The sequence below is a fragment of the Notechis scutatus genome, chromosome 16, assembly GCF_049901735.1.
Source record: "Notechis scutatus isolate UNSWTSFEM ecotype Mainland chromosome 16, rNotScu1.2, whole genome shotgun sequence".
In the NCBI taxonomy this organism is placed as follows: Eukaryota; Metazoa; Chordata; class Lepidosauria; order Squamata; family Elapidae; genus Notechis; species Notechis scutatus.
Genome location: NC_142024.1, coordinates 6,363,437 through 6,377,781, shown reverse-complemented (window position 1 = coordinate 6,377,781; position 14,345 = coordinate 6,363,437). Strand labels below are relative to the sequence as shown.

Below are 14,345 nucleotides of genomic sequence, written 5' to 3'. Positions count from 1 at the left end.
GTCCAAAAGGCTGGGCGTGCCTGGAGGCAAAAAGAGATTCCCGCCTGTAGCTTGCGTCTGGTCCCCCCGCCATTGCACACTACCGTTGGCGGGGAAGTTGTGCCTCTCTCTTCCACGTGGAAGAGAGAGTTAGTGGCGTATTGTGGTTCGGTATGCGGGCTAATGGGGCCCTCAAGGCCGCACATATCCACTTTCGGGAGCAGGGCAGGCGAGAGTCCTGCTTTCCTCCCCGCGAATTGGTATTTGGGCCCGTCCGCTCCCGCTTCAGCCCGGCGATCGTGAACGGAGCGAGGCCGAGACGCGAAAAATTTGCGCTATTGGGAGGGCTGACAGCGCAAACCGCGCATGCGCAAAAAACCTTCCAGGGCGTCTCCCGATGAGCTGTTTTGAGGTGGGCGGGCATTAGACGGCAGGGTATGAAGTCGTCCGGCAGGGGGCGCTCACTCGGCAGCCGGGCAAGCCGGCCCCGCTTTATATAGAAAGCAACCCGGGAAAAAGGGCCGCCGGCGCATGCGCATTTGCGCGAGCCGACGCCAAAGGTGGGGCCGGCCGGCCGCGGCCGCCGACAGGATAGGACTGGGCGCCGCGCGCATGCGCTCCGGGCGGGCTGGCGGCGGAGGGGCATTACAATGGAAGATGAGGAGGTCGCCGAGAGTTGGGAGGAGGCGGCCGACAGCGGAGTGAGTCCCGGCGAACGCCGCCGAGTCCGAGCGGGGCCCCGAGAGGAGGCGGACCCGTCCCGCCGGGTGGGATGGCGAGGTCGGGATGGGGCGGGGGTGGGGCGGGGGGTGGCGAGGCATCCCGGGTCGGCCGAGGCTCTTTAGGCCTCTTAAAGGGGCCGCGCCCCCATTTCACCCAACACGTGGTCTCGGAGCCACCGGTTCTCCCTCTGGGCCGGGGGAAAGGCTGCGACGCCGGCGGGACAGCCGGGTCCTCCCGGGCTCCGGAGGGACCGCGGCAGAGCCCGATCGCCTCTCGGCCTTCTGCAGGGAGGGATTTCCTGCTTTAGCGGGGAGGGGGGGTTGGGCTAGAAGACCTCCAGGGTCCCTTCCTGCTCTGTCATTCTGTATTCTGACAGCGAGCGCCCGAAGGAGGAGGGGGCTGCCCTCCGCAGCAGAGCAGGGGCCGATCTCCGTCGGGGCCGCTTCCCAAATGGAGAAGCAGCCGCCGGGAGCGGAGTCGAGCCCTTCCGCCTGCGGACGAGGGTGGAGACGGAAGAGCCTCTGTGCCCCGGGGGGGCTCGTGGCCCCTGGGATCGCTCGTCCTCCTCTGTCCTGTCCTCCCGCAGCTCCGCAATCCGGGCTCAGCCGCCTCCCCGTTGCATGGATCCCTGGAAGGGGACGGGGTGCCTGCATATCTGCCTGCAGATCCACCGGCAGGGCCCCCGAGGCCCCACTTTCTACGGCATTTTGGAGCCAGGGAGGAAATCCTTGGCTTAGGCAAGGCAGTCCTCGACGTTACGACCCAACCACGGTGCCCCGACCTGGATGTTGCCGAGGGAGGCTTTGGTTTTTGACCCGTTTTACGACCTTCCTTGCCGCGGTTGTTAAGGGAATCTGGCTTCCCCGTTGACTTGTTGGAAGGTCGCAAAAGGGGATTGCATCACACACACACACACACACGCAAAAGACACGGCGACTGGCATTAATATGAACCAGTTGTCAATCATCCAAATGTAAATCGCGTGACCTGTGGTTGTGCTTCAGCAGTCAGAAGTGTGAAAGCAAGTCACTGGTTTTTTTTTTGTTTTTTTTTGGTGCCGTTGTAACTCCCAGCGGTCACTAAAATGAACTGTTGTAAGTCGAGGACTGCCAGCAAAGTAAAAGGAGTAACTTCCTGAGAAGCCTCCATTCCAGGCTTCTATGCTGGTTTCTATGCGCCGCCCCTTTGGGGGGCTTCTACCTCTCTGCCCTTTGCAGGTGATATACCTGAGAAGTTATATCTTGCATGGCTTTGGACGGTTGTTTCCTTCTTCCCAGGACTGCAGAGCAGGGGCCAAAAGCACCCCCACCCCCTGCTCACCCTCATCCGTCCTTCCCAGGGAGGGAGGGAGGCTTAGCAATTGTCTGCCAGGACCCCAAAGGGAAGGTGGCTATGTTCCTACAAGCCCTCTCTTAGGGATGCAAGAGTTCCTGCCTGCCACTTCCAATTCCTACCCGACCCTTTTGAGTGAAGGGAGGACTGTGAAGGGCAGAGAAGCCTCTAGAATAGGGGTGTGACACAAATTGGGGTCTCTCTTGTGTATGTGCACATGTACACGTCGCTGCCTTTCAGACTTCTGGAACCTCCCATGCAGGTTTGACAGTCGCTTCCCATCCTGGTGTCTCCATTCCCTCCTGGGTAATGGATTTAGTGCCACCACTTGTTTCCCATAACCCTATGCAATCACCTTGCACAATTATTCTCACCGAATTTCGCCGTTGCTTTCTGTAATTTTTTTGTGACTGTACTTATTTGTTGCATTTATGTTGACACCCCCCCCCTCTCACTCTGTGAATAACTTTGGAGTAAGATGCTGGCTGGCTTGGCTGCTTCTACCAGCTGCAGATCATTTAACGGGGGGGGGCAGCGGTAGGGAGAATCCATTCTCTGAATGAAATTCAGCAGAGAGAGGGAGGGGGGCCACCTCGACACAGGAAATGGCGGTGTTTCATACAGGCGATCTGACCTGAACCAAGAGCCCAATTTTGGCCAATTGTAAAATGAACTACTTGGATAAGACGGGCATCTACCAAGGCGTGTTTGGAGTTGGCTGGAGAAGAAAACTCATTCAGCCCAAGCGAGCTTGCCTTCACTTTCAAAGATTAACTTGCCTTCCAGACTTTGGACTACAAAGCAAAACGCAGTCACACGTCAGTGGGGAAGCTACTAAGGGAATACCTCCCTTATTGCAAAACTAGTGCAGGACGGCCTCCCATCAGGGAAGGGCCACCAGAGCAACCATTTCCTACAGAGCCAGCAGCCTCAGAAAGTCGCCTTGGGCGAGCTGGGACCACGTCTCTGTTCTGGGAAACGCCCCCCCACCCCCACCCCTCGGACTCTGTCCTGGGCAGAGGGAGAGTTGAGCCAACTGGCCAGGCTGTTGGGCCACCTCTTAGTGGCCTCGCTTGCTTGGAATGAGAGCAATGGTCCCCCAAGTCTTAAGGCGGAGAACTGATTCTCATCTTTCTGGTTAGCGCTCTTGAACGATGACGTCCGCCCACTCCCTTCCCCATGGTTTTGACAGTGAGAATGACCAGGCATGCACTGTGCTCATGATGGTAAGTACGCCACTGGAAGTGGTCTTGGTCAGCAGGGCCAAAGGCGCGCCATCTCCTGGGACTCTAGCCGAGAAGTCCGTCTGATTCTCAGCTGCTGCCGATCGGGGCAACCTGCAAACCACCCGGGCTCTAATTTTATCTCGCTTGTTTGCTCAAATGCGAAGCATCAGCAGGCGCAGCTGCTAGGGGATCCGATGCCTGGCAAGAGCCCATTTTGATTCTGGGCTGTGGATAAGGTTCACCCTGGGCTCCCTTCCCAGGGAAGGCCTTGGCTTTCTCCACCTGAAAAGCAAAGGGTTGAGAGGGTCTTTCTCTCTCTCTCTCTCTCTCTCTCTCTCTCTCTCTCTCTCTCTCTCTCATTTCTCTCTCTGTCTCTCTCTGTCTCTCTCTCTCTGTCTCTCTCTCTCTCACTCTCTCTCTCTGTCTGTCTCTCATCTCTCCTTCTCTCCCTCCCTCTTCCCCCTCTCATATCTCTCCCTTTCTCATCTCCCCCTCTCTCCCTCTTATCTATCTATCTATCTATCTATCTATCTATCTATCTATCTATCTATCTATCTATCTATCTATCTATCTATCATCTCTCCTCTCCCTCCCTCTTCCCCCCTCTCATCTCTCCCCTTTCTCCCCCCTCTCTCTCTCCCTTCCCCCTCTCTCTCTCTGTGGAACCTCTTGATGCTTCAAAGATGAGTTAGTAACGGAGGGTGAGACGGTGGCATTGTCTTGCTGGGGAAAGGGAGGGCCCGGCTTGCCGCTTGGTACTGCCAGGTGTCTGACCCCAGAGGGATGGAACGTGACCCACTTGACGTTGCCTTGCAGGAAATAGACAGACGACTGGAAAAGAAACTGAAAATCAGCCAAAAAGAAAGGTGAGACTGTTTAGAATCATTCGGTAGCGTTCTCCTCTGTGGGGGCTGGGAAAATCAGAGTGGCGTTCCGATTTTTGTTTTTAAAGAATCTTATCTCGAACCTCCAAGCCCTGATTCTGCTGATTTAGTCAGAAAATCTTGATCGGCAACCAAGAGAATAAGCCTTGGCCTGGTGCCTTGCGTTTTCGGTGATGAGGCAGAGGCTCTTAGTTCAAAGCAGGGGTCTCCAACCTTGGCCACTTTTAAGTTTTGTGGACTTCAACTCCCAGAATTCCTCAGCCAGCTTTGCTCTGGGAGTTGGAAGTCCACAAGTCTTAAAGTGGCCAAGTTTGGAGACCCCTGGTTCTAAGGACTGGGGGGGTTGGCCAACAGCATTAAAATATTGTCTCCCCCTCTGCTTCCTTACAGCAGGAAATCCAAGTCCCCCCCAAAAGTGCCGATTGTAATTCAGGACGACAGTCTTCCTTCGGGCCCGCCTCCGCAGATCCGGATCTTAAAGCGGCCCACGAGCAACGGGGTGCTGACCAACCCCAACTCCACCAGCCGACCTGCCTTCCCCGTGAAGACCCTGGCCCAGAGGGAGGCCGAATACGCAGAGGCCCGGAAGCGGATTCTGGGCAGCGCTAGCCCGGAAGAGGAGCAAGAAAAACCCATCCTTGACAGGTAAGAGAGTCCTGGCGCTGCCGCCGCTGCTCAATTTCTCTGCCTTGCTCTCCTTCTGACCTCTGGGTCTCTGCTGCCCTGAGGCCAAGATCCTGTCCATGCCCAGAAGATGAGGATGTAGGGCCTTCCAGCTCAGGCTTTTGTCCCATTGGGCTCAGCTTGGGGGAAGAGGGGAAGTGGGGAGAGAAGCATGTGGTCAACTCATAAAACATCCCTATGCCTGTTTTAGTAGTTGCCATAAAAAAAAGTGGGAGGAGAGGAAGGAAATCTGGAAAAGCAGTGCAGCATTTGAAAGCAAAAGTACATTCCAACTCTTATCTTTAAAAGATTGTAGCTAAACTACCAGAGCTTTTGCCAGCAAATATATTTAATTGGAGAAGGTGATTGATGACACCCAGCCTGTGAAGGTGCTCAACTGGTTTGTGAGACACCCAGGGTGGAGTGGGGGAAACAGGGTCACAGGGGACTGTAAATTACATGTGCCAGAGTTGGCTTCATACAGGGCAGGGCCAGTATGTTGCCTCTAATGAATCCTTTGGAGTTTTTTGAAGTTTGGCTCGAGAATCATGATTTAATTAGGGCAACTTCTGGAATCCTGACCCATGTTCAGAAAGCCACTTCGAGGGGATTGGTTTCCCAAAGGAGGATCTCGTCCTGAGCCTCCTTGGGTCTGGACCACCAATCCTTTTCTTCGGAGAGCTGGGCCTCATCCCTCCTTCGGAGCCCCCTGTGGGGGGAGCTTTTAGCTGGACTGAGTGTTCTTCCCCTTCCCTCCCCCAGGCCCACGAGGATCTCCCAGCCAGAAGACTCCAGGCAGCCCAGCAATGTGATCCGGCAGCCGTTGGGCCCCGACGGTTCGCAGGGCTTCAAGCAACGCAGATAGGCTCGGCCGGCTGACCAGCTGCAATGAAAGCAGGGTGCTCCCCCTCCTCAGCAGGCCAATGGACCTGAGCCACAGGGGCGGGACTTGCTCTAAGCGTCCTCTAGGCCTTTTGCCTCTGGTGACCCTCCGCACTGGGACTCCTGCTAGAATCGACATGCCAAGGAGGGCCCACCGAGGGAGGAGCCGGCAGCAGGGCAGGCTTCTCTTCCGGGGGACCGGCTTGCTGCAACTCGCTGCCTGCTGAAGCGAGCATCCGGTCCCGGCAAAGGAATGACTTTCTCCCGCTGGCTCCCTCCGGGATCGGAAGCGAGAGGCAGGGGTGGGCTTCTACCTCTCAACATGTGCACGTCGGTGCGTGTTACGTTTGGAGCAAGGTACAGACGGGGCGGGGGCGGAAGGTTGGATCCGCAAAGGTTGGATCCTTTGCCTTGGGGGCGGGATGGCTTCGCGCATGGGAAGAAGAAGAAGAAGAAGATGAAGAAGAAGAAGATGATGAAGAAGAGGAGGAGGAGGAGGTGTGTTAGCTGTTTTGACTTGTTTATCTGAGAAACGGTAGTTGCTAGCGTCGAGAAAGGAGGAGGGGAGTTTGGAGAAAGCGGCGGTGGGCCACTCTTCCTATTCCTGCTTGCTGCCCTTTGGAATGGACGGACTGGAGGAGGGTGCCTCGGCCTCTTCTTTCCACCAGGTCGTCCTCCACCGCTTCGTGAGACGGCAGAGATCCCTCTGCCTCTGTGGGACGAGCTGGGACCCTTCCTCTGCCTCAGGGCAGGAGGGTTTCCCCTGCCCTCTGGTCTTGACCGGCCCTTTGCCTCTTGGTGCTGCTTCTAGACAAAGATATGGGAGGCCTGCTATATTTTGCCACTAGGACTCCTGGGCTAGGAATAGAATAGTTCCTGCCTCCCTGCTGGTCCTCCGGAGGATGCAGGCGGCGGGGGTGGGTGGGTGGGAGAGCAAATGTCGCTTGTGTTGGCCGTGGACGTCAGGCCAGCTGGGGCCCCCGTGCGTTGAGGCGTTCGGCCTTGTTCGTTCTTGGTCAAGTCTGCTTATTGGGAAGGCAAAAGAAGTGCGCAAGGGATGGAGATCAGGTGTCCTTTCCCCTCTCGAAACGGGACGGATCCCCCAAGACTCCGAAGGCCTCAAGAACAGGACCGTTTTCAAGATGGGAATAATGGATTTGCAGTGATGGGGGGGTCGCTCCGTGGCTTGCAGGCCCTAAGCAATACTACTTTAGCTTTTTCCCAGGTGGTCGGACAAAAAAAAAGACACTCGAGGTGGACTGGTTAGGAGACCCTGCCAAATGTCGGACCAGCTGGGGCTTTGCTCCCTAGCAGCCATATTTGAGGGTGGGGAGGGGGAGAGCCTCCCTCCCCCATCACTTCCAGGTGCCTGGGCTAGCTCGCTTCACTGTGTTTCCCAAGTCTGCCTTTCGGTTTTTTGCTGTGTGGTTTCGGGAGGACAGGAGCGGCGTAGAAGGGGACACCTCCGCTGCGACCTGTCTCAAGGGGAACCCCACCCTTAAAAATCCTCTCCTCCTGGGAGAGAAGGAAAACACGGAGGGGGGCAGGAGGGTGTAACTGTCTCTCTCTGCGTGCGTGTGTGGGGTGGGCGGGTGGGTGTGCCGGAACGGTGTCTCTTTGTACATCAACACAGGAAGTGTGTCAAAATACCGCAAAAGAAGTAACCGGTCAAAAGAGTAATAATAGAAATAAAAGTACCTGTGTACAAAAAAAGTGAAAAACCCGGCTGGCCCTTGAGTGTGTGTATATCCTCTCTGTCCATCCCTGCCTCTCCCTGGTTTGCTTTTCTGACCCTTCCCCAGATCTTCGGCCTCCCCTTGTTCTCCCCCATTCTTGAAACTGCCTCTCCCCTTCTAACCCTGGAACTGCCTCACTCCAGCTGCCTTCCCACCCATAGTGGCTAAGGTTCGAATCATTTGTACAGATTAACGGAAAGGGTGCTTGGAGGTCATCTAGTCCAACCCCGCCCCTCCCGCCCAAGCAGGAGACCCCACACCATTTCTGACAAATGACAGTCCAGTCTCTTCTTGAAAGCCTCCCTTTCGTACCTCCCTTAGGATGTTAAAAAGACGAAAGGACGGGGGAGCCGTGCAATTGTTTGAGCAACTTTTAATTTTCCCACGGTAGCGGAAGGGCAAGCGGCGGCTCCCCCCCCGCCGGCTCTTAACCGCTGACTCGGGACTTGGGTTTTTTCGGCTCCCGAGGCTGGATCCCGGCCGAGGGGGGTGGGGGCGTCAAAGGGAAGGCAAAGACAAACACACACACACACACCCCATGATCTAATCGGAGCCGGTCCCGGGGCGGGGTGGTTACTGTGGACCCGCGGGCCGGGAAGCGGCGCCCTTCGGGGGAGAGTCCGGGTGGGGGGGTCTGCTTTGCGTTGCGGTAGGAGAGGAGGGATCGGCGCTAAAAGTCCCCCGAGGCGCGCCGGGGTCCCCAAACTTGGCAACCTTTAAGACTTGTGGACTTCAACTCCCAGAATTCCTTAGCCCGCATAGGAGCGGCTGCCAGCACAAGTGGAATTCTGGGAATTGAAGTCCACAAGTCTTAAAGGTTGCCAAGTTTGGAGACCTGATTTGCAACGCTGTGTTTGAAATAAACGCGCCGACTTTTTCAACGTGCCCCTCCTGCTTCTCATTCCCTGGGGCGAAGGGAGGTTTGGGAGGGGCGGCGAGGGGGCCAGCCAGGGCAGAGCCGTCTCAGAATCTTCTCCCACGCCCCCCGAGCGTCGCTGCAACCCGCGTGGCGCCCGGGAGCGGCTCCTCCGCCGACCCGCCAGGGGGCGCCAGAGCCGCTTTATGAAAACATAAAGGGCGGCGTGGGTGGGGCTTCCCGTTTCCGCGGCGAGGGAGTGACGGCAGGCGCGTTCCTCGCGGAGAGAAGACTCCTGCGCATGCCCGGAAGAGCCCAGCGTTCCGGTGGAGGGGGGGGGCAAGATGGCGGAAGGCGAAGACTACGAGTCCGTCTTGTGCGTCAAGCCGGAGGTCCACGTCTACCGGGTGCCCCCGCGCGCCTCCAACCGCGGCTACCGGTGAGTCTCCCCCCCCGGCGGTTAAGGGTCGTGGGCGGTGCGGGATTCCCAGACCCATCATCCCCTGGCTGGGCTGACCGGCTTCCAGGTTCCTCGGAAGAAAACCCTGCTGCTGCTGCTGGGCATGCGCAGAGATCTCCTGCCCCCGTTCCCCCAAACTTTCCCGGCAAAGCGGATAACGGGGAGCCGGTCGTGGGAGACTCCCCAGAGCGAGAAGCGGCGCTGGAGGGCCGGGCTAGCTTGGCTTTTCCTCCCGCCGCTAGTGCCGCGGAGTGGCAGCTGGACCAGCCGTCCTGGAGCGGCCGAATGCGCATCACAGCCCGGGGCAGCGTGGCCTTCATTAAGCTGGAGGACAAGAACTCGGGTAAGGGGCCGCCCGGGGGTGGGGCTGAGGGGTCTCCCCGGAGGGCATGGCCCGAGGGCCGCGGGATACCGGTGGGCAGGCAACAGCGGACCGGCTGCCCACCTGGCCCTCCTCCCCTCCCCCAGGAGAGCTTTTCGCCCAGGCTTCCGTGGACCAGTTTCCTGGCATCGCCGTGGAGGGCGTGACGGACTCGAGCCGGTACTTTGTCATCCGGGTCGAAGATGGGAATAGTACGACTGGTGAGATGCTTTGGATCCTGCCCTCTATGGGGTGGGTGGGTGGGAGGGGAGATCCAGTCTTTGGAGAGGGAGGGGCAAAGTTGGTTGTAATTTTACCGGGAAAGCCTTGTCTGTGGCATCCGACCCCTGTCCTTGGTGCTGATGGTGGAGGCTTTCCCCGGTGCTAGGGGAAAAAGGGCAGAAATCATTCTAAGGGAACCTAGTGACACGCTCTTCACTCTTTCTTTCCTTAAGTGGCGTGCAAGGCTGTGGGCAGCCCTCCCTTGGGCCATCCGCTTCCCCCTTCTCTATTTATTGGGCTGCTTCCCAACCTGGGCTCTTCTGCGAATATCCTTGGTTCTCTAAGCTTCCGCTCGGCTCTCCTCTCTCAATGCCTCTTCCTTGTTCGATCCGCCGAATCTTCTTTGCTATCCACGATAACTCTCTGTTAACCGGATCCACGGGCACCTGCGTGGGTGGCTACGGCCCATCCTAGCAGACAGGCACCGTGAGAAGGTTGAACTCTCGGCAGCCCTCCTTAGTGGGCCTGTGGCTTCTCACCAGGTCACCAGCCTGGGTGGAGAGGGCCCTTTGGGCGGTTCTGCTGCAATCGAGCTCTGTGTGCGCGAATGCTTTGGTACGACTCTGCCTTCCTGAGGTCTTTCTTTCAGGCTTCCCAGTGGGCTAAGCTGACAGCCAGTGACTTCCGCCGCCATCCTGAGCCTAGTTTTCCTTACAGGGCGGCGTGCATTCATCGGAATTGGCTTTGTTGACCGAGGTGATGCTTTTGACTTCAATGTGGCGCTGCAAGATCATTTCAAGTGAGCAGCCTTTCCTTGGTGCCAGGACTCTGCTGGAGGCTCTTTTCCCAGGAAGGGAAATCCAGCAGAGTTGGTCTCCCATGACCAGTCACGGTTGATCCTTCTTGACCTGCACCCGCCACTCAAAACCTGGCAAAAAACCTGGCGTTTGGGAACAACGCTGACAACCTTTGTTTATATCGTGTTTTGCATTTATTCGCTGCCCATCTCGCTGTCATGCAACTCTGGGAGATTTAAAATTTGATAAAACAATATAAAAGGCCCAACACAATAAGACAATAAATTAAAAAAATAAAGAGGAAATAGTTAAGGTAGTGGGGGTGGGTGGGTGTACAATAGAGTGGCGGAGGTATCTTTTAATGCAATAACCACCTCCAAGACAGCACATGCCCAGTCTGCAACCTTGGTAGAATGGCTCCACTTTAACAGCCTTCCTTGACCTTGTTTGGGAGAGCGCCCTCAGAATCAGCGGGGGAAGGCTTGTTCTAGAGCAGGGCCATTGAACTCCTATCCTGCTGGCCAGATGTGACACCTGCTGGCTCCGCCCCTGCCCAGTTTAGCGAAGGAGGGGGGGGAAAGTCCTGATACGTCACGTGATGCTGCCATGACGACGCGAGTTTGACACCCCTGTTCTAGAGGGAGGAAACTACAGAAAACATTCCAGTTCTCCTCCTCTCCTCCAGGTGTTTCAGAAACCTCTCGGGAGCCATACCTGGGCCAAACAAGGGAACGAGATCCAAGGCAGCAGGGGTGGGGGACCACAGATTCCATCCCTGCTTGTTTCTCACCCCCTTGTTTCCTGCTCTGGGGGGAAATAACAGATTTGGGAGGTCACCTTTGCTACGTGGATTTTTTTTTTCTTCTTCTTCCAGGAATAGAAATGCCTGTCTTAAGTAACTGGCCTCTCCCTTACCGATTTGGCCTGCATCTTTTCTTGCTCTCCACCGCTTTTCTTTCTCTTTCTTTCTCTCTCTCTCTCTCTCTGTAGGTGGGTCAGACAACAGAATGAGTTGGCCAAAGAAGCCCAAAACCCAACCCCGGTGCCCAAACTTGACCTGGGCTTCAAGGAAGGGCAGACCATCAAGCTCAACATTGCGGTAAGAAAGGCCTTGGAGGGGTTTTTTTTGTCCAGGGTTGTGGAAGCAGGACAGATGCATTCAACTCCAGTTATAAGGCTCGGCAGTGCAGTGGCCCTCTGTCAGTTCGGTGGGTGATTCCTGCCCTGTTTGAGTCCTGGGAAGGGAAGCGGAACCTGAAGTCCGACGTTTGGGGAAGAAGTGAGGGCGAATCCCTCCTCCTCCTTGGGCTCTGTCCTCAAGTGGGAGGCTTCCAAGGGTGCCTTTTTTGGTCTTCCCCCAGAACATGAAAAAAAAGGATGGCTCCTCGGGAAGCAGGCCACGAACTTCTGACACCACAGGACTCCCCCTTCTTCCCCCGCCTCCCGGGGGGAAGAACCTCTTGCCTCTTCCGGGAACCTCACCAGATGCCATCCAAACAGGTCTGTGTGGCTCCTCGAAGGGGGTGGTGGTGGTGGGTGGATTCACTTTGGTACCAAAGTAGTAAAGGGAGCTCCTGCTTTGAGACTTCCTGAGCTGTCTGGTGGTGTAGGTGGGATCACCTGGGGCCTTTTACACCCACCTCAAGGACCACAGGCCCCATTTCCCTCCCCCGTCATCTAGCCGCCCCTTAGCAGATGCATCCGTTGTGCAAAGGTCTTTTTAAGGAAACGGACGCATGCTAAGTAATAGGACTTCTTTTTGCCAGCTCAGACAAAAGCCCTTTCTTGGAGGAACATCTGGAAACAGGAAAGACAAAGCTAACCTCTTTTTTTCCTCCCTGCACTTTGTTTGCCAGCAGATGTTGCCGGGTCTCGGACCTCACAGCCGCCAAGTTCTTCAAGAGAAGCTTCTGCAGACATCTGGGGAGATTTCACCCAAGCTTCTGGGTAAGGAGATGCCCCTTTTGTCATGTTTTGGGAGGTTAAGTCCTGCTCCCTCGCGTTCTCCAGCACATTTTCTTTCTCCCAAAAGGACAGGAGCAGTGGAACTATTGTGCCCATACAGTGGGGAATTGTCTTGAAGTCCTGCACCATGACAAATTTAGCGTTGCTGTCCCTTTTTTTATAATATAGCCTAGACCAGGGGTGTCCAACCTTGGCAACTTTAAGACTTGTGGACTTCAACTCCCAGAATTCCTCAGCCAGGAGTTGAAGTCCACAAGTCTTAAAGTTGCCAAGGTTGGACACCCCTGGCCTAGACCTTATCAAAGAATGTGCTAGCCCCTCTATTTACATAAGACCACAAAATCAACTTCCCAGGAAGGATAAAGCCACTTTTAGTGAGATTGGGTATAAATTCTGATTGTATAACTTCTCCTTCATGCTTCAGTGAATCAGGGAAGGTCTACCTGCACAGCTTTCAAATGTTATCTGGACTCTCTGAACTTAAAGTTTTGGCCCATTTTTGCCTAGGCCAGAGTTTTTATATATCTTCGTCATCTCCCATCCTCTGAACCAGCATTTCCCAACCAAAGGCAAAGACCTTATGGACTTCAGCTCCCAGAATTGCCCCGGCTGCTTGTCTATGGAATTCTGGGACTTGTAGTCAACCTATGTTAAAATTGTTCATGTTGGGAAACAGTGTTTTAAACCGTAGGACAATCTCAGTAGCTTGAGCAAGAACTACATTAGTCTTTTCGAATCAGTAAAATTTATAATTCATCAATCAAGTATGGTATTTTAAATAGTATTCTTCTACTGAACGATAATTGTAAATAGTGGGTGAATTTTTCCATTAAACAATAGAATTAAGTGCAGATCAAAGAGATATGTTGCATATTTGACTTTGGAGTTTTATCTCCTTTAATGGCCAGCGCCAAGTCAAGGTTGCTTGCCTGCTGTTAATTTTCACAGTAGCTGTAATTTAATTAATCAGTGAATTGTTTAAGAGATCAGCTGCTCCATTTGTTAGAGCAGGGGTCCCCAACCCCACGGGCTGTGGCCTACTACTGGGCCATAGCCCCTTCAGAACTGGGCTCCCACAAGTGGGGAGCATGCATGGACGCAGCTCCATTTGTGTGCCTGCCGTTTTCACAAATGCACACACTCATGCACACACACCTGCCATTCACAGAGAAGTCCGTCAAGCCGGAAAAGTTTTGGGACTGTTGTGTTAGAGCACAAGTTTTCAGACTCCGCTAAAGGGCTGCCACGGGGTGCTAAGTATCATTTCAGGCGACTTCTGCTTTCCTCCCTTGGAAATTCTTGCTGGAGTCCTTAAGAGGTGTCTCCAGCACAGAGGCTGCCTACCTGGTTAAAATTCCTGGAGGTTGTAAGTACCACTTGTTGATCGCAGAACATCCGAGTTTCTGCCCAAACCATGGACCCCCAAGGTGTGGCTTCTGGTTCCAGCAAGTGCCGGGGAATATCTCTAGTTCAAGGGCTGTGTTTGTCTTTGTCTCCTCGTAGGTCCGGCTCTCAGCCTCAGCAGAACTCGGGTTGGGTCCAGTTCTGAAGCAGAAGGGAAGGCCCAAAGGCCAAGGAGAGGAACTGCTTTTGGAGGCCAGAGACCGGGAGATGGGCTGTGCCTCGCTGGCTCTCCCAACAGATCCTCTGCCTGGATGGGTTTGGCTTTGGCTTTGGACCTTGTGGCAAAGCAGAGGAGGGGGCTCCCTGCAAATCGCACAGCTCTCTCTTCCACCAGCACCTGGGACTTGTGTGTGTGTGTGTGTGTGTGTGTGTAGGGGGGGCTGCAGTGGCTCAAATGCCAGCCTGTTGCTTATGAAGCAGAGATCTTCTCGCCTGCTCCTCTGTCTCTCTTCCTTCCCAAGAGGAGCAATGTACTTTGGAGGGTGGGGAATGGTTGCGCCAGGACAACCAACAATGTTGGGTTAGGGTCAGAGCCCAAAGGGTTGGGAAGTAGCCTTTGGAGGGACTCTGCCCCGCGGGGGCTTGGGCGCGTCGTTTTCTCTTTCGGGGACTCCACGCGCGGCGGCGGCGGCGGCGGCGTCTTTCTCTCCTGCACTCCGTGTCCCGAATAAAAACCTTTCTTGCCAGCCAGCCTCGCGCTTCCTTGTTTTGACAGCTGGGGGAGGGGCGGCGGCGGCGGCGGCGTTGCGGGTGGGCGGGAATGACCTCAGGCGGCCACCGTAGCCAGGCGGAGGGGAGGGAGGCGGGAAACGCTCGCGCGCGCCTCTTCAGCACGGGGCCCGCCTCCTCGCCCGG

At 55.6% G+C, this 14,345-nt stretch overlaps 2 protein-coding genes across 6 annotated transcripts; both read left to right on the top strand.

Moving 5' to 3' along the window:
• The first annotated feature begins 524 nt into the window (after nucleotides 1-524).
• SZRD1 (SUZ RNA binding domain containing 1) lies at nucleotides 525-7,412 on the top strand. 4 transcript variants are annotated; one of them, XM_026684450.2, is made up of 5 exons: nucleotides 575-680; nucleotides 3,177-3,260; nucleotides 4,077-4,126; nucleotides 4,535-4,789; nucleotides 5,570-7,412. In XM_026684450.2, exons 2-5 carry the CDS (start codon nucleotides 3,189-3,191, stop codon nucleotides 5,670-5,672), a joined length of 480 nt encoding a protein of 159 aa, XP_026540235.1. In that variant the 5' UTR covers nucleotides 575-680; nucleotides 3,177-3,188; the 3' UTR covers nucleotides 5,673-7,412. The 4 variants fall into 4 exon arrangements, with proteins under 4 accessions (XP_087800975.1, XP_026540236.1, XP_026540235.1 ...); XM_087944849.1 differs by lacking the exon at nucleotides 3,177-3,260 and having other exon boundaries at nucleotides 525-746; XM_026684451.2 differs by lacking the exon at nucleotides 3,177-3,260 and having other exon boundaries at nucleotides 526-680.
• A 1,113-nt stretch (nucleotides 7,413-8,525) lies between these two features.
• Nucleotides 8,526-14,176, top strand: NECAP2 (NECAP endocytosis associated 2). 2 transcript variants are annotated; one of them, XM_087944846.1, is made up of 8 exons: nucleotides 8,526-8,720; nucleotides 8,984-9,084; nucleotides 9,210-9,314; nucleotides 10,042-10,123; nucleotides 11,112-11,220; nucleotides 11,483-11,621; nucleotides 11,981-12,068; nucleotides 13,590-14,176. In XM_087944846.1, exons 1-8 carry the CDS (start codon nucleotides 8,626-8,628, stop codon nucleotides 13,633-13,635), a joined length of 765 nt encoding a protein of 254 aa, XP_087800972.1. In that variant the 5' UTR covers nucleotides 8,526-8,625; the 3' UTR covers nucleotides 13,636-14,176. The 2 variants fall into 2 exon arrangements, with proteins under 2 accessions (XP_087800972.1, XP_087800971.1); XM_087944845.1 differs by having other exon boundaries at nucleotides 8,529-8,720; nucleotides 9,210-9,323.
• The last annotated feature ends 169 nt before the right edge of the window (nucleotides 14,177-14,345 follow it).

Coding starts and splice junctions, on each gene's coding strand:
- NECAP2 (XM_087944845.1), top strand. CDS start 8,626: ATGGCGGAAGGCGAAGACTACGAGTCCGTCTTGTGCGTCAAGCCGGAG. Junction 8,721..8,983: donor GCCTCCAACCGCGGCTACCG/GTGAGTCTCCCC, acceptor TCCCGCCGCTAG/TGCCGCGGAGTGGCAGCTGG. Junction 11,622..11,980: donor ACCAGATGCCATCCAAACAG/GTCTGTGTGGCT, acceptor GTTTGCCAGCAG/ATGTTGCCGGGTCTCGGACC.
- SZRD1 (XM_087944849.1), top strand. CDS start 630: ATGGAAGATGAGGAGGTCGCCGAGAGTTGGGAGGAGGCGGCCGACAGC. Junction 747..4,076: donor AGGCGGACCCGTCCCGCCGG/GTGGGATGGCGA, acceptor GTTGCCTTGCAG/GAAATAGACAGACGACTGGA. Junction 4,790..5,569: donor GAAAAACCCATCCTTGACAG/GTAAGAGAGTCC, acceptor TCCCTCCCCCAG/GCCCACGAGGATCTCCCAGC.